At 44.6% G+C, this 25,397-nt stretch overlaps 1 protein-coding gene across 1 annotated transcript in view; it reads left to right on the top strand.

Moving 5' to 3' along the window:
• Positions 1-22,719, top strand: part of LOC145349767 (contactin-associated protein-like 5) — an 803,770-nt gene extending 781,051 nt beyond the window's left edge. Inside the window, exons 23-24 of the mRNA XM_080198309.1 lie at positions 20,604-20,675; positions 22,312-22,719. Of these exons, the coding sequence (XP_080054435.1) occupies positions 20,604-20,675; positions 22,312-22,508 (269 nt within the window). The 3' untranslated portion in view covers positions 22,509-22,719. The remainder of the gene's footprint in view (positions 1-20,603; positions 20,676-22,311) is intronic.
• The last annotated feature ends 2,678 nt before the right edge of the window (positions 22,720-25,397 follow it).

Genomic DNA, 25,397 nt, shown 5'->3' with positions numbered 1-25,397 from the left:
GGATTGGACTTCATTCACAACCCTTTGTAGTTTCTTGCAGTCTTGGTCAAAGGAGGAGCCATAACAAGCTGTGATACATCTGGAAAGGTTGCAGGGCCGTAGGGCTATGGAGGTGGGACTAATTATTTTAAAGGAATGGCATAGAGACAGTAGGTCAGACTACCTCCTTGAATGCTGCATGATTCAACGGTGTGGTCGGTTATAAGTGCTGTATCCACCAAATCCCAATGGGAACCTTAGCAAATGATCACAACTCTTATATTGTGCGTTTTTTACCACCAGACAATACACATTCTGAAGTTACTAGCCACAAATTCTAATAACATTTTGGGAGATTTTAAATATTAAATTAGAACATGTACTAACAAATAAAAAAAAACTTTAGCATGCAAGATGACATTTACAGGACATTTTATGTAACATTTCCACCCAAAAATGATTATTTTGTCAAATAAGCACTCCTCCAGGTAACAATCCCTTATAGACATTTGATCTATTAAAATATTCCAGTAAAATGACTACAAAGCAATCCCACTGGAGATTCATCAGTGGGTTTTTCTTTCTCTCTCCCACTCTGTTGTGGAAATTACAAAAAATACATGGGAACAAAACCCTGCTTTCTGAAAAAAAACCGACACTTTTCTGAGTTGGTTGAAGCAGCCTCACTTTCTTCACTCACAGTTCTCTTTCAGCACTCTCCACGAGGTTTTGTATAACCGTTCCCAGAAGCAGCTCTCACCTCTCTCCTTAAGTATAGTTTTGCCTCTTGCATGTTTGAGACCATTGCCCTTACCCTTCTTTGAAATTTACTTTTTTCAGTGTCTCAAAGTCTTTCATATTTTTCTAATGCCACCACTTCTGAATAAAAGAACATCGAATCACTTCACCTTATTTACTGACAACATTTTCTAAGTTATAAACCCCTTTCTACTTCCCTTTGAAAGTCAAAACTGAACACAACAAACCATCTTAATGTCCTAATGCAAATTTCTACCCTCATCTTATTTACTTATAGATAATTCAACATAAAATGGTCATGTTTAATTCAAAGCCCCTTTTAAACACCTAGACCCTTTGAGGTTGTCAACTTTGTAGGCATTCAGACCCCAGCTTAATTGAGTCAGACACAGACACACACACACACACACGCACACACACACAAACACACACACACACACACAGATACACAAACATGCACACATACACACACAGACACACACATACACACACACACATGCCCGCTTCACAGAATAACACAATAAATCCCAAATATCTTCACAATACAAGAAGAAAATCGACAGTTCAAGCAGCCGTTCTAATAAGGTTTGCTCTGCCAGGCATTGCCACTCAATCCATCTGCCCCACACTGATTTCAAATTTATTTTCCCTTCATCTACTGAAGGTCTTGAAATCAAAGTTGTATTTGTACGAATTTACTGCAGATTAAAGCATTTCCCTCGCCAAAATACTTTCTGGAGTGCGGTACTGGATGCAGTAGGCACAGTGTCACAGTGGTTAGCACTGCTAGCTCACAGCACCAGGGACCCAGGTTCAATTCCAGCCTTGGTTAACGGTCTGTGTGGAGTTTGCATGTTCTGTCCATGTCTGCGTGGGTTTCCTCCTGGTGCTTCAGTTTCCTCCCACAGTCCAAAAATGTGCAAGTTAGGTGGATTGGCCAAGGTAAATTGTCCCTTTGTGTCCAAGGATGTGTAGGTGAGGTGGATTGTTCATGGTAAGTGCACCAGGTTACGGGGATAGAGTGGAGGGGTGGAGGGGAGGGCCTGGGTAAGACACTCTTTCTTCTATCCTGAAACTCCTATGCTTCAATGAATGTGTAGCCACATTTCTAGTTGCATATTACATGGTTCTATCATAGAACAAAAACGTATCATAGAATCCTTACAGTGCAAACGAAAGCCATTCAGCCTATCCAGCCTGCGCTGGTAACACCTAGACCCAATCTTGGTTACCCCATGTATTTACTCTGCTATTCCATTGTACAGTAAGGGACAATTTAGCATGGCCAGTGTGGGAAGAAATCGGAGCACCTGGAGGAAACCCATGCAGACATGGAGAGAACGTGCAAACTCTAAGTCACCCGAGGCCGGAATCGAACCCAGGTCCCTGGCACTGTGCGGCAGCAGTGCTAACTGCTGTGCTGTTGTACCACTTATCATTTTGGATAGCTGACACTTGCTGAGGTATAGTTCTGCTAACGCCCACCACCATCTCACTAATAGTCATCCAGTTGTCTAATTTATACAACAGAGTTTTCCATAAATATAGCAATTGATAAATCATTGATTTACAATGCTCATCTTCCCTTCCACTGCTACTATAGGCATACATGGTAAGTAACAGTGGATTTGAAGCAAGGTTCAGAAAGTCTACCAGGTACTAAAATAAAGCGAGATTGTTGGATGGACAACTGCACATAAGGACAGGGGTTTGGATTAACAATCTGATACACTGAGTAATTCCCTCGATGGCATCAATGTGCAATTGGTTTCTGGAAGAGGAAAGGAAGTGAAAGTAATTTATTTTCAGCCGCAGGATGAGGAGATTCTGGAATTGGAAATTAAGCTATTGAAGCAGAGTGACTCCCAAAATTAAACAGGGAATTAAATTAAAAAAAACTAGTAAGGCAGGCTTCTCCAACCTTTACACTCCAGGGGCTGTGTTTGCTATTTTTCTTACTCAAGGGCTGATGAGCAAATTTTGGAAAGATAATGCTTGGCAAAACAATAAACTGGATTTCAGAAAAAGTTAAGGTTTTAAGGAAACGAATAATTTCTGCACAAATGTGAAGAAATAAATTGTGAACAGTTTTGGTTCCTTTATCTAAGGACAGGGCAGTATGATGGCCCAGTGGTTAGCCGGCACTGGTGAGGCCGCAGCTGGAGTACTGTGTGCAGTTTTGGTCGCCACACTTACGCAAGGATATTTTGGCCTTGGAGGGAGTGCAGAGGAGGTTTACTAGGCTGATACCGGAGTTGAAGGGGTTGAACTATGAGGAGAGGCTGAATAAACTCGGCTTGTACTCGTTAGAGTTTAGAAGAATGAGGGGAGATCTCCTTGAGACGTATAAGATGATGAATGGGATGGATAGGATAGAGGTGGAGAGGCTCTTCCCGCTCAGAAAGGACAGTAGAACTAAAGGGCACAGCCTCAAGATAAAGGGGGGGGGCGGTTTAGAACAGAGTTGAGGAGGAACTTCTTCACTCAAAGGGTGGTGAATCTCTGGAATTCTCTGCCCGTTGAAGTGGTGGAGGCTGCCTTGCTAAATATATTTAAGACGCGGGTTGATGGGTTTTTGATAAGAGAGGGGATTAAGGGTTATGGGAAGAGGGCGGGAATGTGGAACTGAACCACGACAGATCAGCCATGATCTTATTGAATGGTGGGGCAGGCTCGAGGGGCTAGATGGCCTACTCCTGCTCCTATTTCTTATGTTCTTATGTTCACTGTGACCTCACAGCGCCAGGAACCCAGGTTCAATTCCGGCCCCAGGTCACTGTCTGTATGGAGTTTGCACATTCTCCCCATGTCTGCGTGGGTTTCCTCCTGGCGCTCAGGTTTCCTCCCACAGTCCAAAGATGTGCAGGTTAGATTGACTAGCCATGCTCAATTGGCCTTAGTGTCAGGGGTATTGTCAGGGTAATTATGTGGGGTTATGGGAATAGGGATTGTGCTCGGTGCAGACTTGTTGGGCCAAATGGGCTTGACAGAGTAAATGCTGAGGAGTTTTTTTCCCCTTATGGAGAGCCCAGGATCAGAGGACATAATTTCAGAGTAGAGGGGTCACCCACTTCAGACAGAGATGAGAAGGAATTTCTTTTCTCAGAGGGTAGTGAAGCTGTGGAATTCTTTACCACAGAGGGCTGTAGAGGTTCGGTCATTCAGTACATTCAAGGATAAGATAGATAGAGTTTTAATCAGTAAGGGAATCAGAGCCATGCAGATAAGGCAGGAAAGTGAAATTAAGCATTATCATTTCAAGTCCATCGTGATCTAATTGAATGGCAGAGCAGACTCGATGGGCTGAATGGCCTACTATGTCTTATGGTTTTCATGCTGATAGGCACTGAGAGATCCTATGTATTCTTAGTCATTTTATTCAGTCTATTTTAAGGTATTTTTGCCTATGTAACTAACTCTGCTCGGCTTAAAAAAGTTGACTGCTAAATTTGACTACATTTTAAAACTCAGAAAGCATGCTGGGTTAGCTGAAAATTGACTGAGAGGATGTTTTCCCCTTATGGAGAGTCCATAAGCTGAAAATTGGCCACGTTCCTGAAAATTACACAGCAAGCAAACCAAGTTTTGAACACAGCAGCTTCAAGACTTGTTTCTCTGGACGGAGACAGACTGCAAGGACACTCGCAATAACGAGATCAGAATTAAAACGTAGTTTAGAGCGGTGTCTTCAGTTTGCAGTTTTGTTTTTAAGATCCAGTCCGTACAGTGCAGTGATTGATTTAGCAGACATTCTCGAAGTTTACCTTTTCTTTTCACTCCTGTAATGATTTCTGCTCAATTCAAGACATCCATTTTTAAAAGTACTACCAGAGCTGTCATCGTCTATCCAAAGGAATGAATAGACCCAACAGGCACCTTCTGTGCTACATCATTCGATGATTCTTTAGGCTCTTCATGTTTTCTTCTTCAAAGTCACTCTTTAGTATTGTGACTCACTCTGCTTCAATAGCCTAACTTCCAATGATCCTTTGGCTGAGCAAATGTCTCCTCGTTGTAATCGACCAAATATAGGCGGAAGTATCTTAAAATGAAGTATTTGCATAGATTGAAGCAAACAGAGCTCAGAATACATAGGACCTCTCAGTCCCTAACAGCATGGAGACCATAGGACATAGTAGGTCATTCAGTCCATCAAGTCTGCTCTGCCATTCAGTTAGATCACGCAGACCTGAAATGATAATTCTCAACTTCACTTTCCTGCCTTATCCGCATGTGCAGCTACATTTCTAGTTGCACGTCACACTCCGGCTGCGCTCGCCTCAAAGCCGGAAAATCCCACCCAATGTCATCGGACCTTTGCATTGTTTGTGTCCCACCCGCTGCGATTCCAATGGCTGGCAGGAAGGGAAAATTCTGCACCGTGTGTTCTTTGAAATATCCCTTTGTCTATTCTTCATCTCCCACTCCAGAAGATGTTGCCTGTCATCTTTAAGATGCTGGGGATTAAAGTCAGAAAGGAAGATAGAGATTACATCCATTGCATCTTTGAGAGTTGTAAAGCAACTCAGATTCTGAGGCTGAGAGAAGATTTTGAACAACAAATGTAAACTGCACTGTTGTGGATTCTCCTTATTTTGATTTGGAGACTCTGAACCATAGCGGTAGTTTTTTCTTTACTCATTTATGGAACATGGGCGTCACTGGCTGGTCAGCATGTATTGCCCATCTCTATGGAAGTGGTGGTGAACTGCCGTCTTGAATCGCTGCGGTCTGTGTGCTGTGGGTTGACCCACAATGCCGTTAGGGACGAAATTCCAGGATTTTGACCCAGTGACTATGAAGGAGTGGTGATATATTTCCAAGTCAGGATGGTGAGTGGCTTGGAGGGGAACTTGCAGGTGCTGGTGTTCCTAACTTCATTTTAAGATATTTCTGCCTATGTTTGGTCAATTACAGTGAGGAGACACTTACTCAGCCAAATGATCATTGGAAGTTTATCTATTGAATTTGTTCCTCTGTAGCTGCTGCCCTTGTCCTTAAAGATGGAAGTGGTCGTGGGTTTGGAAGGTGCTGTCCAAGGATTTTTGGTGAATTTATGATGTGCTTCCTGTAGGGAGTACACACTGCTGCTACTGAGCGTTGGTGGTGGAGGGAGTGCATGATTGTAGATGTGGTGCCAATCAAGCGCGCTGCTTTGTCCTGGTTGGTTTTGATTTTGATTTGATTTGATTTATTATTGTCACATGTATTAACATACAGTGAAAAGTATTGTTTCTTGTGCGCTACACAGTCAAAACATACCATTCATAGAGAAGGAAACGAGAGAGAGCAGAATGTAGTGTTGCAGATATAGATAGGGTGTAGAGAAAGACCGAATTAATGCAAGGTAAGTCCATTCAAAAGTCTGACAACAGCAGGAAAGAAGCTGTTCTTGAGTCGGTTGGCATGTGACCTCAGAATTTTGTATCTTTTTCCCGAAGAAAGAAAGTGGAAGAGAGAATGTCCAGGATGCGTGGGGTCCTTAATTATGCTAGCTGCTTGGCCGAGGCAGCGGGAAGTATAGACAGAGTCAATGGATGGGAGGCTAGTTTGTGTGATGGATTAGGCTACATTCATGACCTTTTGTAGTTCCTTACGGTCTTGGACAGAGTAGGAGCCATACCAAGCTGTGATACAACCAGATGGAATGCTTTCTATGGTGCATCTGTAAAAGTTGATGAGAGTCGAGCTGACATGTCAAATTTCCTTGGTTTTCTGAGAAAGTAGAGGCATCGGTGGGCTTTCTTAACTATAGTGTCGGCATGAGGGGACCAGGACAGGTTGTTGGTGATCTGGACACCTAAAAACTTGAAGCTCTCAACTCTTTCTACTCCATCCCATTGATGTAGACAGGGGCATGTTCTCCTCTATGCTTCTTGAAGTCGATTACAATCTCTTTCATTTTGTTGACATTGAGGAAGAGATTATTATTGCTGCACCAGTTCACCAGATTCTCTACCTCATTCCTATACTCTGTCTCGTCATTATTTGAGATCCGACCCACAACGGTGATGTGGTCAACAAACTTGAAAATTGAATTGGAGGTGAATTTGGCCACACAGTCATAGGTGTATAAGGAGTATAGTAGGGGGCTGAGAACACAGCCTTGCGGGGCACCGGTGTTGAGGATGATCGTAGAGGAAGTGTTGTTACCTATTCTTACTGATTGTGGTCTGTGACTTAGGAAGTTTAGGGAGGTTCAGAGAGAGGTGCTGAGGCCCAGGCTTCGGAGGTTGGAGATGAGTTTCATGGGAATAATAGTGTTGAAGGCTGAGCTGTAGTCAATAAATAGGAATCTGACATAGGTGTCCTTGTTATCTAGGTGTACCAGGGTTGAGTGCAGGGCCAGGGAAATGGCATCTGCTGTGGATCTGTTGTGGTGGTAAGCAAACTGTAGTGGATCCAGGTAGTCCAGGAGGCTGGAATTGATTCATGCCATGACTAATCTTTCAAGGCACTTCATAATGATGGATGTCAGAGCCACCGGTCGATAGTCATTAAGGCACGCTGCTTGAATTTTCTTAGATACTGATATGATGGTTGTGTTCTTGAAGCAGATAGGGACATCAGATTGTTGTAAAGAGAGTTAAAGATGTCACGGAATACACCTGCAAGCTGATCCATGCAGGATCTGAGTGCACATCCAAGTATCCCATCCGTGCTAATTGCTTTCCATGGATGGTGTCAATCTTATTGAATATTGTTGGAGCTTCACCCATCCAGGCAAGCGGGGAGTATTCCTTCACACTCCTGACTTGTGTCTTGTAGATGGTGGACAGGCTTTGGGGAGTCTTAGAACCTTAGTTAGGCCACACTTGGAATATAGTGTTCAATTCTGATTGCTACACTACCAGAAGGAGGCTTTGGAGAGGGTACAGAAAAGATTTACTAGGATGTTACCTGGTACGGAGGGCATTAGCTATGAGGAGAGGCTGAAGAAACTTTGTGTGTTCTTATTGCAGTGATGGAAGTTGAGGGATGGTCTGATAGAAGTCTACAAGATTATGAAGGTTATTGACAGAGTGGATAGTCAGAAGGTTTTTACCAGGGTGGAAGAGTCAATTCCTAGGGGACATAGGTTTAAGGTGCGAGGGGCAAGGTTCAAAGGAGATGTACGAGGCATGTTTTTTACACAGAGGATGGTGGGTGCCTGGAACCCATTGCTGGGAGAGGTAATGGAAGCAGATGCAATAGTGCCTTTTAGGGGGCATCTCGACAAACACATGAATAGGATGAGAATAGAGGGATATGACCCCCAGAAGGGTAGGGGATTTTATTTCACATGGGCAGCATGGTTGGTGCAGGCTTGTAGGGCCGAAGGGCCTGTTCCTGTGCTTTTTTTTTGTTCTTTATTCTTTGAGTCAGGAGGTGAGTTACTCGCTGCAGTACTCATCACCTCTGACCTCCTCTTACAGCCGCTGTGTTTATGTGGTGAGTCCAGTTGAGTTTCTGGTCAATGGTAACATTGGTTTTCATGCAATATCATATTTAAGCTGGGTAAGAAGTCTGACAACACCAGGTTTAAGTCCAACCAATTTATTTGATAGTAAACTCACAAGCTTTTGGAGTTTGCCCTTCGTCAGGTGAATGGGGAGTTCTGGCCTCAGACAGAGCATATAACAGCTCAGACATAATGAGATTACCTTAATTCCAGATCATTAATTAAATTTAATTTCCTACAGTGACTTGAGGGGAAACAATGCCCTAATTGTATTATCGCTAGAGTATTAATCCAGAAACTCAGCTAATGTTCTGGGAACCCAAATTCGAATCTCATCATGGCAGGTGGTAGAATTTGAATTCAATAAAAAATATCTGGAATTAAGACTCTATTGATGACCATGAAACCGTTATCAATTGTCAGCAAAACCCATCTGGTTCACTGACATCCTTTAGAGAAGGAAATCTGCCATCCTTACCTGGTCTGGCCGACATGTGACTCCAGAGCCACAGCAATGTGGCTGACTCTGAACTACCCCTTGAAATGGGCTGGCAAACCACTGAGTTTCAAGGGCAATTAGGGTTGGGCAATAAATGCTGGTGAGCCAGTGATGCTTGTGTCCCAAGAATGAATAAAAAATATACATTTCAGAAGAATGTTTTTGGTTGGTAAGTACCTTAACATTCCAATAGTCTTTCCTTTTTTCAGTTAATGCAAGAGAGCTGATTTGATTTGATTTATTATTGTCACATGTATTAACGTACAGTGAAAAGTATTGTTTCTTGTTCGCTATACAGACAACACATACCATTCATAGAGAAGGAAAGGAAAGGGTGTAGAACGTAGGGTTACAGTCATAGCTGGGTTAACTTAATATAAGGTAAGTCCATTCAAAAGTCAGACAGCAGCAGGGAAGAAGTTGTTTTTGAAGTCTGTTGGTACGTGAACTCAGAATTTTGTATCTTTCTCCCAATGGAAGAAGGCGGAAGGGGCGGAAGAGGTCCAGGGTGCATGGAGTCCTTAATTATGCTAGCTGTTTTTCTGAGGCACTGGGAAGTGTAGACAGAGTCAATGAATGGGAGGCTGATATGCGCGTTGAACTGGGCTTCATTCATGACTCTTTGTAGTTTCATGTGGCCTTGAACACAGCAGGAGGCATACCAAGTGGTCCTTTCTATGGTGCATCTGTAAAAGTTGGTGAGAGTCAATTTAATTTTGATTTGATTTGATTTATTGTTGTCACATGTATTAGTGTACAGTGAAAAGAATTTGTTTCTTGCGAGCTATACAGACAAAGCATACCATAAGACCATAAGACATAGGAGCAGAATTAGGCCACTCGACCCATCGAGTCTGCTCCGCCACTCAATCATGGCTGATATTTTTCTCATCCCCATTCTCCTGCCTTTTCCCCATAACCCCTGACCTCCTTATTAATCAAGAACTTATCTGTCTCTGTCTTAAAGACATTCAATGACCTGATTTCCACAGTCTTCTGCGACAAAGAGTTCCACAGATTCACTGCTCTCTAGCTGAAGAAATTCCTCCTCTTTTCTGTTTTAAACGATCGTCCTTTTAGCCTGAGATTGTACCTTCTGGTTCTAGTTTTTCCTACTGGTGGAAACACCCTCTGCATGTCCACTGTATTCAGGCCTCGCAGTATCCTGTAAGTATCAATAAGATTCCCCCCTCATCCTTCTAAACTCCGACAACTATAGACCCAGAATCTTTGACTGTTCCTCATACGACAAGCTCTTCATTCCAGGGATCATTCTTGTGAACTTCCTCTGGACCCTTTCCAAGGCTAGTATATCCTTCCTTAGATATGGGGCCAAAACAGCTCACAATACTCCAAATAAGGTTTGACCAGAAACTTATACAGCCTCAGAAGTACATCATACTGTACATAGGGAAGGAAGGGGGAGAGTGCAGAATGTAGTGTTACAGACATGGCTAGGGTGGAGAGAAAGATCAACTTATTGCAAGGTAGGTCCATTCAAAAGTCTAAGAAGAGGCCAAAGCCATGGAATGATTTGAACTTGACAATGAGAAATTTCAGATTGATTAGAGCTATTTTGTGTTCTGGATCAAGTCCATAAATACTGACTGGCCAACTCATTTTACACCGAACCCTTTCCTATAGAATAAAGAGGTTAACAGGCAGCTCAACCCATCAGTCTGACTTAAGAAAAGATTGCCACATCCCGGAGATATAAAGAAGGGAATAACTCTGCTCTCTAGCTCAAGCTTTACAAATTTATAGCTTATGGCTGCTGGGAATAAACATGACAGGGAAACAAGGCATACACAAGTTAGCTTCTTGTACTTGCTGGATGATAACACATCTGTGACACTTCAAAAATGGAACATCACTTTGGTAAGTGAGCCAAGAAAAGAATATCAGGCACTTGGGAGATAGTGCCGATAAGGAAACAGCCTTTGTACCAAACAATTAGTAAATCGGTACCTTTATAACAGAAAGGAATAACACGATATTCTGAATAAGAAATTGCACCTTTCACGATCCCAGGAGATTCCGTGCTTTATGAAGCTTGGGTAACGTGTAATGTGGGAAATGCTGCAGCCAATTTGTGTTTTGTAGATTCTCACAAACAGCTGTAGGGACAGACAATATCTTTTGGTGATGTTGATTGAGGGATCAATGTTGGCCAAATCACCAAGGAGAAGTCCCCTGCACCTCAAAAACTCCAACCATTCTTCCTATACCAATCTGGAATTATCTTGCAATTGTGTCTTTGCCTATATATACTGCATTTGTGAACTAATTTCCACTCACCTGATGAAGGAGTGGCGCTCTGAAAGCTTGTGACACCAAGTAAACCTGTTGGATTTTAATCTGACAAGAACTAGCCCTGAAGAAGACAAGCTCTGGGGTTTCAATGAAGGTAAATTTGGGGTTCCGGGGCCAGGCTGGCAGACCCCATTGAGTGAAGTGTGGTGAGCTGGGCTGGGCGAGAGGCAGATGAGATGTGGAGTTATGAGGGGAGGTGGGGAGATGGATTACCTGAGAGCATTCTCCAGTGGGCATTTGGGATCTGCAAACAGGCACCCCTCCTCTCCATACCTGTATATCAGTCCGCTTGGTGGGCTCCACCACAAGTAAAACTCCAGGAGTGGTGAGAGAAGGGCCTATGGCCATTAAGGGAAAAAGGAGACACCCTCACCTCCCCTCCACTGGTACAATTTCAGCAGTTGAGAATGGCAGCAAAGAAAAGCATTGGGGAAACTGAGTCGGGCATGCTAACTATTTTAACAGCACAGTTTGGGCTTGAGACGGGAGCCCTGATGTAGAAAGGGAGAATTAATCTCACATTTGAGAAAGCTACAAGTCTATGAAGTATGATGCAAATCCTAGATAGATTAGTGATATGCAATCATCCTCCCTCTAGTTTTTAAATCCACTGACATCGTGATCATTCTCTCAACTCACCTATCCAACAAAATAAAACAACTAAATCTCATGTTGGAATGTCCAGTTTAGCCCAAGGATCCACAGCCATTTTGAGGATTGAGTTTCAAGCTTCCATCATCCTTTGTATGAAAAGATTCCTTCCCCAATTAAATAACAGTGGATGCTGGAATCTGAAACCAAATTCTGTAAGGAGAGAAAAGAGCTGATGTGTCAAGTCCAGATGGCTTTGTCAAAGGGTCAACTGGACTTGAAACGTCAGCTCTTTTCTCTCCCTTACAGATGCTTCCAGACCTCCTGAGATTTTCCAGCATTTCCTCTTTTGGTTTCTTCCCCAGTTCCCTGCTAATGGCCTAGCTCCAAGCTTATTTAGTGAAATGAGAGAATGGCCAGGGCTACGTGGAGAAGAAACTTGGCTGACATGACATGACAGGCCAAATAGCCTCTTTCTGAGCTGTAACCTCTCAATGATGTCGCAAAGTTTAAGCATGCGGGCCCTTTGTTCACCATTTCTCACCTCTTGAATCTGCCCCATTAACTTATTTCATCATCTGGAACCCCTCAATCTCCTCTTCCTATATAGCGTATGACAAAGTGATACTAATGGACCCGATTCATTGAAACGTGATGAGAACGACAAATGGTATTATTAAACTCACATTGGTTGCTTTCGGCTAACCTAGGAGACAGAACACAATTAGAAAGTCAACAGTTCCGACACTTTGATTTATCGCGAAGCATGCTTTAACTCAGTGTGTGCGGAATAATATCGGAATTCCAACCTGCAATAGCTCTATCTGCTGGCCCGAAATAACTCTGCAGTTATCAAGCTAAGATTGTAAAGAAAGACTTCCACTTAAATCGAGCCTTTCACTACCTCAGGACATTCCTACAGTCAATGAATTGTAATTATTGTTGTAATGTGGGAAGCACAGCAGCCAAGTTAATAGAACATAGAACACTACAGCACAAACAGGCCCTTCGGCCCACGAGTTGCGCCGATCACATCAACTCCTATCTATAACCCCCAATCCCATAAAACCCCATATACTCATCCAGAAGTCTTTTAAAAGACCCCAGCGAGTTCGCCTCCACCACCACTGACGGCAGCCGATTCCACTCACTCACCACCCTTTGAGTGAAAAACTTACCCCTAACATCACTTCTGTACTTTCCTCCCCGCACCTTAAATCTGTGTCCTCTCGTAGCGACCATTTCAACCCGGGGAAATAGCCTCTGAGAATCCACCATATCCATTCCTCTCAACATTTTATAAACCTCTATCAGGTCGCCTCTCAACCTTCGTCTCTCCAGGGAAAAGAGACCCAGCTCCCTCAACCTAACTTCATAAGGCATGCCTCCCAGTCCAGGCAACATCCTTGTAAATCTCCTCTGTACCCTTTCAATAGCTTCTACGTCTTTCCTATAGTGAGGCGACCAGAACTGCACACAGTACTCCATTTGAGGCCTGACAAGGGTCTTATAAAGTTGCAGCATTACCTCCCGACTCCTAAACTCAATCCCTCGATTAATGAAGGCCAGTACACCATACGCCTTCTTGACCACCTCTTCCACCTGCGAGGCCGATTTAAGAGTCCTGTGGACCCGGACCCCAAGATCCTTCTGCTCTTCAACACTACCAAGACTCCTGCCCTTGATAGTGTACTCGTTCATCCCGTTGGTTCTGCCAAAATGGACGACTATGCATTTATCCGCGTTGAAGTCCATCTGCCACTTCTCCGCCCAGTCCTGCATCCTATTTATGTCCTGCTGCAACTTTTGACATCCTTCCAGACCATCCACAACACCACCGACCTTCATGTCATCAGCGAACTTACTTATCCATCCCTCCACTTCCTCATCCAGGTCATTTATGAAAATGACAAACAGCAAGGGTCCTAGAACAGATCCCTGGGGCACTCCACTGGTGACTGACCTCCATTCAGAAAAAGACCCATCCACAACCACTCTCTGCCTTCTGCAGGCAAGCCAGTTCTGGATCCACAAGGCCAAAGGCCCTTGGATCCCATGCCCTCTCACCTTCTCAAGAAGTCAAGTTGGAGCTTTCCTGAGTTGTACACAGGATAGCTCCAACTACCAGCAATGTGATAATGACTTGATAATGGATTGGATTTTCCAACTTCCCCCGCAACTGGGATTCTCCAGTCCCGCTGCAATGAGCAGAGATTTGGTTGAGTGCCAAATTTTCTATTTCTGCTGCCAGCGACAATGGGGCTGGAGAATTCCGACCCATTTTCTTTTGTGAAATTGACTGAGGGATAAATACTTTTACAAGTCACCAGGGATATCTCCCTCCTTTTCATAGAATCATAGAATCTCTATACTGCAGAAGGAGGCCATTCGACCTATCAAGTCTGCACCGACCACAATCCCACCCAGGCCCTACTCCCGTAGCCCCGCATATTTACCCCGTTATCCCCTAGCACTAAGGGACAATTTAACAAGGCCAATCAACCAAACCCACACATCTTGGACTGTGGGAGGAAACCGGAGCACCCGGAGGAAACCCATGCAGACATGGGGAGAACATGCAAATTCAGCTCTGTAAGCCGAGCCAGGAATCGAACCTGGGTCCCTGATGCCGTGAGGCAGCAGTGCTAACCACCGTGCCATCAATGGTGCTTTTATTCAAAATGCCATCTTTACTTCTGCTGGAGAGGGCAGATGAAGCCTTGGTTCAATGCTCCATCTTAAACATGGCACCTCTGACAATGCAACACCTTCTGAGAGTCAGCCTAGATTGTCATACTCATTTGATTTTGATTGGATTTGATTTATTATTGCCACATGTATTAGCATACAGTGAAAGGTATTGTTTCTTGCGAGCTATACAGACAAAGAATACCATTCATAGAGAAAGAAATGAGAGTGCAGAATGTAATGTCGCATTCATAGTTAGGCTGTAGATAAAGATCAACTTAATGTTAGGTAAGACCATTCAAAAGTCTGGTCGCAGCAGGGAAGAAGCTGTTCTTCATTTGGTTGGTACGTGACCTCAGACTTTCGTATCTTTTTCCCAATGGACGAAGGTGGAAGAGAGAATGTCCGGGGTGCGTGGTGTCCTTAATTATGCTGATTGCTTTGCCTAGGCAGCGGGAAGTGTAGACAGATGGGAGGCTGGTTTTCCTGATAGATTGGGCTACATTCACAACCTTTTGTATTTCCAGCCTTTTGGAGTCCAAGTCTCCAGAGTGACAGTGGGGGAAGGGGGGGAGTCAAGTGTGTCCTGAATACAATCCTCTGAATGGGAGTGAGTTCTTCACTCTTTGGTTAGGAAAATAATCAATCTTCCAATATTGGAGATTAATAGCTCAATAAGCATGCTTATTGGTGAAAGGGTGTGCAATGTTGCAGGGCCAGGTCAGATTCTCTCCAAAAACACATGCCAGGTTTGAAGAGTTTGAAAGTTTGAAGAGGAAAGTATGCGATTTGCCAAGGGCTGCCTCTACATCACAAATATTTACACGGAAAGAGTTGAATTGGCTTTAATGACTGATGTAAATTTATCCACTTGAAATGTCGTAACATTCAAGGACATGGGAGAAGTGCAGCATAATGGGATTAGTGTGCCTTTCGCGGTAGGTATTGTCAGTGAAGACTCGATGGGCTGAAGGGCCTTTTCTGTGCTGATTCTGTGACTCATTTTCTGAATGTTTACAGCACAGAAATAAACCATTCTGCCCAACTGGTCTTTACCGATGTTTTATTTCCCCAGGGGACCCTCCCCCCATCCTATTTCACCTACCCCTTATCAGCATATTTTTCTGTTCCTTTCGTTTTGCTGTGTTTATTTAGCTTCTGAAGCCCTCTGAAGGCGGAAAGGAAGGTTAATACGGTGGTGAAAAAGGCATGTGGCACACCCATCTTTGTTAATCGGGGTATAGATTACAAAAGCAGCGAAGTCATGTTGGAGTTGTATAGAACTTTGGTGAGACCACAGCTGGAGTACTGCGTGCAGTTCTGATCACCACATTATAGGAAGATGTGATCATACTGGAAGGGGTGCAGAGGAGATTCACAGGATATTGCCTGGGACGGAACATTTAAGTTATAAAGAGAGTTTGGGTAGGCTTAGGTTGTCTTCTCTGGAGCAGACTGAGATGTTCAAGATTATGAGGGGCATGGATAGGGAGCAGCCGTTCCCCTCAGTTGGAGGGTCAGTTACGAGGGGATACAAATTAAAAGTGAGAAGTGGGAGGTTTTGGGGGGATTTGAGGAAAACCGTTTTTACCCAGAGGGTGGTAGCTGTCTGGAATGTGCTGCCTGGGAGGGTAGTGCAGGTGGGATGCCTCACATCCTTTAAAGAGTGCCTGGATAAGCACTTGGCACAGCATAGCATTCAAGGCCAAGGGCCAAGTGCTGGCAAGTGGGATTAGATGGGCAGGTCAGGGCCTTTATACATCGGCGCAAACTCGATGGGCCAAAGGGCCTCTTCAGCTTTGTAGTATTCTGTGGTTCTGTGATTCCCCTTGAATCCTAATGTTACAAGGGCAGCACAGTGGTGGATACTGCTGCCCCACAGTGCCAGGGATCTGGGTTTAATTCTGGCCTCTGGTGACTGACTGGGTGAAGTTTGCACGTTCTCTTTGTGTCTGTGCGAGTCTCCTTCAGGTGCTCCAATTTCCTCCCAAAGTCCAAAGATGTGAGGTTGGTGGATTGGCCATGCCAAATTACCCTTCAGAATTCTAAGATCTGTAGGTTAGATGGATTAGCCACTGGAAAAGTGTAGGGTTATGGGGATAGGGCAGGGGAGAGGGTCTGGCTAAGATGCTCTGTCAGAGATTTGGTGCACACTTGATGGGCCAAAGCGCCTCTTCTGCACTGTGGGGAATTCTATCATTCAATCAGGGCTCCCACTCACTCCTCATTTGAACACAGCGAGATTTGCTTTTAAAAGGATGCTTGCCAATTTAGTGAATGTTTAACTGTTGAAATGCTGCGATGTGACAAACACACAGAGATAGATTATCAGAAGGAACACTGCATCTACATAAAAATAAGACAGACCGGTGCACATTGAAAGATAAGATGGATAGTGAAGGGATAAATTAAGTGGAATTTTATGGTCCAGTAAACGTCAGTGATATACAGATCTCGTAGATTAATAGCTTGAATGGTTTCAGGCTGGATTCAATGATCCTTCTCAATTCTGCATTGACACTGTTTAAAAATAGCAGAGGCCTTGAGAACTGCTGAAAAGAAAAGAGACATCTCGTTGAAGCTTTTCATCTTGCACTCATCAGGATAATTCGCGAGGGAAAATAATAAATTTATTCTGTGTGACTTTCCATGTCAGGATGGTGTGCGGCTTAGAGGGAACATAGAACATAGAACATAGAACATTACAGCGCAGAACAGGCCCTTCGGCCCACGATGTTGCGCCGACCAGTTATAAAAACAATGACCCACTAGCCTATACCAATCCCTTTTCGTCCATAAACCTATCCAGAGATCTCTTAAACGCCCCCAAACTAGACGCATTTACAACTGCAGCAGGCAGGGCATTCCAATCCTTCACCACCCGCTGGGTAAAGAACCTACCCCTGACATCCGTCCTGTAGCTACCCCCCCTTAATTTAAAGCCATGCCCCCTCGTGCTAGCTTTCTCCATCCGAGGAAAAAGGCTATCACTATCCACCCTATCTAAACCTCTAATCATCTTATATGTTTCAATAAGATCCCCTCTTAGCCGCCTTCTTTCCAACGAAAACAACCCTAAATCCCTCAGTCTCTCCTCATAGGACCTCCCCACCATACCAGGCACCATCCTAGTAAACCTCCTCTGCACCCTCTCCAACGCCTCCACATCCTTCTTGTAATGCGGGGACCAGAACTGCACACAGTACTCCAAGTGCGGCCGCACTAGAGTAGTGTACAGTTGCAACATTACACTGCGACTCCTAAATTCAATCCCCCTACCAATAAACGCCAAGACACCATACGCCTTCTTAACAACCTTATCTACTTGATTCCCAACTTTCAGGGATCTATGTACACACACACCTAGATCCCTCTGTTCATCCACACTATTCAAAGTCCTCCCATTAGCCCTATACTCGACACATCTGTTGCTCCTACCAAAGTGAATTACCTCACACTTCTCCGCATTAAATTCCATCCGCCACCTCTCGGCCCAGCTCTGCAACCTATCTAAGTCTCCCTGCAGACTATGACACCCTTCCTCACAATCTACCACACCTCCAATTTTGGTGTCATCAGCAAATTTACTAATCCACCCAACTATACCCTCATCCAGATCATTAATAAAAATTACAAACAACAGTGGCCCCAAAACAGATCCCTGAGGCACACCACTCGTAACTGTACTCCATGATGAATATTTACCATCCACCACCACCCTCTGTCTCCTATCTGATAGCCAATTCCTGATCCAACTTCCTAGATTACCCACAATCCCATACATCTGCATTTTCTGCAGAAGCCTACCATGGAAAACTTGCAAGTGATGGTGTTTCATACATCTGCTGCTTTTAACCTCCTGGGAGGTTGCGAGTTTGGAAGATGCTATCTAAGGAATCTTGGCAAGCTCAAATAACTTGTCTCATACTTTAACTGCTTTCAACCCAACCCTGGCATAATTCGGGCGAATCTGGTCCAGAGACGCGTTCCAAAACCAATGGGGGTTGGGGTGGAATTTTCTGGCCGTTGATGCCAGTGGGATCCTCTGGTCCTGCTGCAGTGAACGGAGATTTTGCTGGGCGACAAATTCTTTGTCCCCGCTTCTGCAGCAGCAGCAGGGCGTGAATGGCTGGAAAATTCCAGCCAGTTTTTTTTTTCTGGGGTTTCACATCTCAGGACGAATGCGATTACCCAGATGTGTAACAAATTGTCCCTAAATTATTAATCTAGTTTCCAATGGGGGTACCATAAGCATAGACATGGGTCAAGGGTGGAGGAGGTAAAGCACGTTGTTAAGGTGGCGGCGCGGGCTTGTTGGGCCGAAGGGCCTGTTTCCTGTGCTGTGTTGTTCTTTGTTCTTTGTTCTTTGTACGTGGGGCTGACCAGAGAAATCTAACATGGCCACATTAAAAGGTTTGATGTGGAGACTTTGACCGGAACTCTATTGCCTCCCCGCCACGGAATTGTTGCGGGCAAGGATTCGACAACAGAAATCCCCATTGAACTCAGGCAGGAATTTCCAGTCTTGCTTGAGCGAGGCCATAAAATCCAATCCTTATTCTCTGTGTTAGATTGACAATCATTTCTCACTGTCATTTAAACGTTGCTTTCACGGAGGAGGACGTGAATAATTTGCCGGGTGTTAGCGATGGAAAGGTGGTAGGAATGGAGGGTCTTAATGACATTACTGTTACTAGAGAGGTGGTGCTCGACAGACTGGAGGGGCTGATTGTGGACAAGTCCCCAGGACCGGATGGAATGCATCCGAGGGTCCTGAAAGAAATGGCGGAGGTGATAGTGGATGCCTTGGTGGTTATTTTCCAGACGTCGCTGGATTCCGGGGAAGTGCCGGAAGATTGGAAAACGGCTAATGTTACGCCGTTGTTTAAGAAGGGTGCCAGGCAAAAGGCGGGGAATTATAGGCCGGTTAGTTTAACGTCTGTGGTAGGTAAAATGTTAGAATCCGTCATTAAGCAGGAAATTGCGAGGCATCTTGAAGGGAATTGCTTGATAGGGCGGACGCAACACGGTTTCATTAAAGGGAAGTCGTGTCTGACAAATTTACTGGAGTTCTATGAGGATGTGTCTAGGGCAGTGGATAGAGGAGAGCCGGTGGATGTGGTCTTTCTGGATTTTCAGAAGGCGTTTGACAAGGTACCTCACAAGAGGTTATTGCAGAAGGTCAGGGGACATGGAGTTGGGGGTAGGGTGTTAGCGTGGATAGAGGATTGGTTGTCAAATAGGAGGCAGAAAGTGGGGGTCAATGGGTGCTATTCGGATTGGCGGTTGGTGACTAGTGGGGTGCCCCAGGGGTCGGTGCTGGGGCCTCAGCTATTTACCATTTACATAGATGATCTGGAGGAGAGAACCGAGTGCAGGGTGTCGAAATTTGCTGATGACACCAAGATTGGGGGAAAGGCAAATTGTGCGGAGGGTGTGGAGAGTCTGCAGAAGGATCTAGATAGGCTGGGCGAATGGGCCAGGAAATGGCAAATGGAATTTAATGTTGGCAAGTGTGAGGTGGTCCACTTTGGTAGGAAGAATGGTAGGAAGGACTATTACTTACGTGGCGAAAAACTGCAGCAGGCGACGGTGCAGAGGGACCTCGGGGTCCTTGTGCATGAGTCGCAAAAACCCAGCTTGCAGGTGCAGCAGGTGGTCAGGAAGGCGAATGGGATGCTGGCCTTCATAGCGAGGGGGATTGAATATAAAAGTAGGGAGGTCTTGCTGCAGCTGTATAGGGCATTGGTGAGGCCGCAGCTGGAGTACTGTGTGCAGTTTTGGGCGCCGTACCTGCGCAAGGATATTTTGGCCCTGGAGGGAGTGCAGAGGAGGTTTACTAGGCTGATACCGGAGTTGAGGGGATTGAGCTATGAGGAGAGGCTGAATAAACTAGGCTTGTACTCGTTAGAGTTTAGAAGAATGAGGGGAGATCTCATTGAGACGTATAAGATGATGAATGGGATGGATAGGATAGAGGTGGAGAGACTCTTCCCGCTCAAAAAAGACAGTAGGACTAGGGGGCACAGCCTCAAGATAAAGGGGAGGCGGTTTAGAACGGAGTTGAGGAGGAACTTCTTCACTCAAAGGGTGGTGAATCTCTGGAATTCTCTGCCCGTTGAAGTGGTGGAGGCTGCCTCACTAAATATTTTTAAGAAGCGGGTTGATGGGTTCTTGATAAGAGAGGGGATTAAGGGTTATGGGGAGAGGGCGGGAAAGTGGAACTGAGCCACAACAGATCAGCCATGATCTTATTGAATGGCGGGGCAGGCTCGAAGGGCTAGATGGCCTACTCCTGCTCCTATTTCTTATGTTCTTATGTTTCCTTTGCAGATCACCCTGGGGAAATTGAAGAGGGTAAGCTCCAAACAAATGCAATAAGGAGTGACTCAGCAGTCATTGGAGGTAAGATCAGATTAAGGTGTAGGCTGGGTTCCTCAATCGTTGGTCGCGCTGTTGTCCAAGGGCAGCACGGGTAGCATAGTGGTTAGCACTGCTGCTTCACAACAGATCCAGGTCCATCTGCTATGGTGGGATTCAAACCTGGATCCCCAATTTATCTGAGTTTCTGGATTAATAGTCTAGCAATAATACTAGGCCATTACCTTCCCATGTTTGGATGTTTGGTTATCAATTACATTATCATTTTATTGTGCGACTGCTAGGAGGTGAACTCAGTGATCCTTGGTCTATTTTCATCTCACTATTCCTATGTTCCTGTGGCCCAGTTTAGCTCTCGGGCTGATGTACAGTTGTTGTCTTCTTTTCCATAGAATCATTCTTTAAATCTATGGGAGCAGCCTAGTAGGGAGGGAGGACACACAGTAGGGTTTCCATGAAGATAGTAGGATTGATATTTGTAGAACAACCATAAACAGATTGACTGTAAATATTATTTTAACCTATACACCGTGAGAGGGGCTAGCACCTGTGGACATTTTTCCTCCTCATGTTATTTTTCACATCAGACAGCTGTGTGTATTGTATCTCTGTGCCAATTTATCCAACGTTCTGCTGCCCACATCTTGGCTTGCGCAAGGCCCTGCTCATCAATTATCCCTGTGTCTGCTAGCCCACATTGATTTCCAGCTTGGCAACACCTCAACTTTCGTAAGTTTCATAACTTTACTTGCATTCAATCTCCTGCATAGTTTGGCCCTCTGTGGAACCTCTTTCAGCGGTTCTCAAGAACTTGGTCTTCCTCCAATTCTAACCCTGCGTAACCCAGATTTCCTTTACCTTCTATTGGGGCTTATGCATTTAGATGCCTTGATCCTAAGTTCCTAAATTACCTTTCCAAATGCCTCTGCATTTCATGACCTCTTTCTCAGCCTTAAGGGTGAGATTCTCTGGCTTCCCAGCTGCATGTTTCTTGATGGCCGGGAGGTGGCATGTTGTTCACGAGCGGTGGGATTCTCTGGTCATACCACTGTCAATGGGAATCCCATCGATGTCACCCCATGCTGGTGGGATTGGAGAATCCCACTGGCTTGAATGGCCAAAGAATTCCAGCCTTAGTTCTTTGAGCAAAACTTTGGTCACCGATATTCCCACATTAAGTTTTTTATTTATTAGTGCCACAAGTAGGCTTACATTAACACTGCAATGAAGTTACTAGAAAATCCCATAGCAGCCACATTCCGGTGCCTTTTTTGGGTATATTGAGGGAGAAATTAGCATGACCAATGCACCTAACCAACAGGTCTTTCAGATTGTGGGAGGAAACTGGAGGACCCGGAGGAAACTCACGCAGGCACGGGGAGAATGTGCAGACTCCATGTGCCCCAAGCTGGGATTTGAACCCAGGTCCCTGGCTCTGTGATGCAGCAATGCTAACCACTGTGCCACCATGCCATCCCTATATGGCATGGTTTGAAACTTTGTTTGATGGTACTCTTATGATATGCGGTGGGACGTTTTATTATGTGAAAGGTGTTACCTAAACGCAAATGGTTGTTGTAACAGTACTCTGAACGGACAGTTTCTGGTGTGTAAGTGTCTGGCTCCTCTTTACTAACCCCCATCCTCGTGAAATTCGCAGGCGTGATAGCGCTGGTGATCTTCGTCGTCTTCTGCGTCGTCGCTGTGATGGGTCACTTGTTGTACAGGCACAAAGGCACATACCGCACCAACGAAACGAAGGGGGCGGAATACACTGAGACCACGGACGCCGCACTGAAGAACCATGCCAATTACCAGGACTCCGTCAGCGAAGGCAAGAAGGAGTATTTCATCTGACGATGACACAGGCTCTCTCCGCACTACCACAGTTACAGCAGCAGACAGATAACACTAACAGCTGGGGACTCGCTTTCTGTGCTATGAGTTAGCTCCGGACTCTGCAGACTAAATGGCCAAAAGTTATGTTCAAAGTACATGGCACATGACAAATGACTGGTTTACACTTCTGTTCGCTTTGACAGGACAGGAATATAACCTATTGTTTCCTGCTAACTCTACGGTCAGCTCAGGGGAGTAGAAATAAGAATTTTGTAAACTCTATATGAAGACAGCAGAGAACAAAAATTACCATTATCTGTACTGCATGAAAGATAAGCAGCTATTCATATTTATTTTCTGTTTTTAACCCTATTACTGTTTCTCCCACCCACATTTCTCCCCCCCCCCGCAATTCAGTGCTGACTCAGACTGGGGGAAAGGTTCCTGACCACGCGCGAACTCTTGACACAGCATCAATGACAACTTGTGCCACAAGCACCTTTAACGTAGTCTAAAATCCCAAGGTATTGCACAGGAGCATTGCTGAATAATAATTTGACCCTGAACCACATAAGGAGATATTGGGACAGGTTACCAAAGGATTAGTTAGAGGGGGAGGCACCAACGGGAGTTCAAAAGAAGGAACAAGAGCTAGGGAGGCAGAACGTTTCAGGCAGGGAGTTCCCGAACTTAGGATCAAAGAAGCTGAAGCAGGGATGTGCAGTGTTGAAAGTGAGTTATTATGGAGATTGGGATGGGGTGAAACCTCAGAGGATTTGTAAATAAAGGTCAACATTTTAAAATACAGAACCATCCTTCAGCCAAGAGTTTGGACGTTGAACACAGTCAGGCTACTTTGAGCTGAAAGAGTTAAGTTCTGGGGGCAGATTGCACTGACTAGACTTGCATTCCTTCAGTATAGATAGCGGAGCAGTCACTCAACTGAGGTGTGAGAGATATTGTAGAAAGAGGACAATTCTCTGTGTGACGGAAGAATCCAGAGTGAAAGGGCTTGATCTTAAAGTTTGAGCTATGGCGGTTCAGAGATGATGCAAGGGAACACACAAGAGGTCATGGAAATCTGTAACTCTCTCCACTGAAAAGTTATTGAGGCTGGACGGGGGAGGGTAGTCAATTGAATATTTCAGAGCTGAGATTGACAGATTTTTGATAGGCAAGGGTCTTAGAATTTTCAGCATCCAAGGCAGTTAGTGGAGTTAAAATTTGAGCTCTATCTGAATGGAGGGACAGATTTGAGGGGTGGAATGACTTAGTTCTGATCCTATGAAACCACCCAAAACTTCACAGCCAATCCAATGGCCTTATCCCGCAAGCACATGCACTTGCGACAAGCTATAGGAATCCTGACATTTTCCCCCTTCTTAGTGAAGAATGCTAAAGCCAATTTTAATGCTCCCATCGCTCATTTAGTTGTAATCTCAGCAAAGGTCCAAGATTTAACCTATTCATATTTAATTGAATGGGGATCAAATGTGCTTGTGCTACTAACTCAAGTCAACGAGTAATCAAAGAAAGTTGAGTGAACTGACTGACACGGTGATAGAGTGAGCAGGTGCGGGTAGACCTTGGTATGTTAGTTATGCAAATTGGTTTGGAATCCACCCTATGGGAAATTGCTGCATCCACAACCCTGCCCCCAGTGAAAAAAACACCAGCTCCAGAGTTCACAGTCGCCACTTCCCGCATAATGGTAATTTTTCACTGCGTTTATTTGATGCCATTTTATGAAAATCTTGGGTCTAATCCTATGACCTGACCTCAGTGATATTTCTGTAAAAATAACGTGCTCTTTCTTGTATCCAGAATATGAAATGACCACTTGATTTGCCCAGAGGAAGAGCATAACTGGAAGGAGCCATGCCTAGTCTTACAATTTAGTAACGTGGAGGGGTGTTACCTCTCTCAGATATCATGGTGCCAGATGGAGTTGAGTCCTTTATTCCAAAGTTCACCACATAGATCAGTACACTCATACACGTAACACATAAATATATATATATATAGATATATTTAAAAAGTGCTTTGTAAATTATTTTTGTGATGTACAGCAGAACTCCACTCTAAGCACAAACTAGTTGACATGCCAGAGTACCATGGACACAGGAAAGTGAGACAGGGAGCCCACTGCCTCTCTTGTTACAGGAAGCCACCTTCGACTGGGAGGCAATGGCTAAGTGGCATTATTGCTAGACTATTAAATCCAGAAACTCAACTGATGTTCTGGGGACCCGTATTCGAATCTCACCATGGCAGATGGCGGGATTTGAATTCAATTAAAAAAAAGTGAAATTAAAGTTCTACTGATGATCGTGAAACCATTGCCAAGTGTCGAAAAAGCCCATCTGGTTCATTAATGTCCTTTAGGGAAGGAAATCTGCTTTCCTTACCTGGTCTGGCCTACATGTGATTCCAGAGCCCACAGCAATGTGGTTGACTCTCAACTGCCTTCTGAAATAGCCTACAGGCCACTCAGTTCAAAGGTAACGCGGGGTGGGCAATAAATGTCAGCCAGCAACACCCATGTCCCATAAGTCAATAAAAAATTATGCATGAATGGTGGACAGAAGAGACCATTGTTCTATCAGGCATACTTATAATGGTCAGAGAAACATGACTGAAACTCCTCAACCCGCTGCTTCCCAAAGTTCTCCTTCCCTTTCATACTGCATCAACCCAACCAACACCCACACCTCTCCCCCTCCTAGCCTCCCCCCTCGCTCACAAACCTCCTGGGAGATAGCTTAAAGAGAGGGGAAACTGCGAAGGAGATTTCTTCATTTGGCATCCTTTACATCTTTCTGAAGTCTGCCTTTAATCTGATCTGACCTTTCCCAACGCCTTAGTAATGCCTATTAAATATTAACACACAACCAGAATCCAATTCCA

Source organism: Carcharhinus amblyrhynchos, chromosome 11, assembly GCF_965287045.1.
Source record: "Carcharhinus amblyrhynchos chromosome 11, sCarAmb.v2.hapA, whole genome shotgun sequence".
In the NCBI taxonomy this organism is placed as follows: Eukaryota; Metazoa; Chordata; class Chondrichthyes; order Carcharhiniformes; family Carcharhinidae; genus Carcharhinus; species Carcharhinus amblyrhynchos.
Note: the sequence above shows the minus strand (reverse complement) of the source record. Positions and strands in the feature narration are given on the sequence as shown.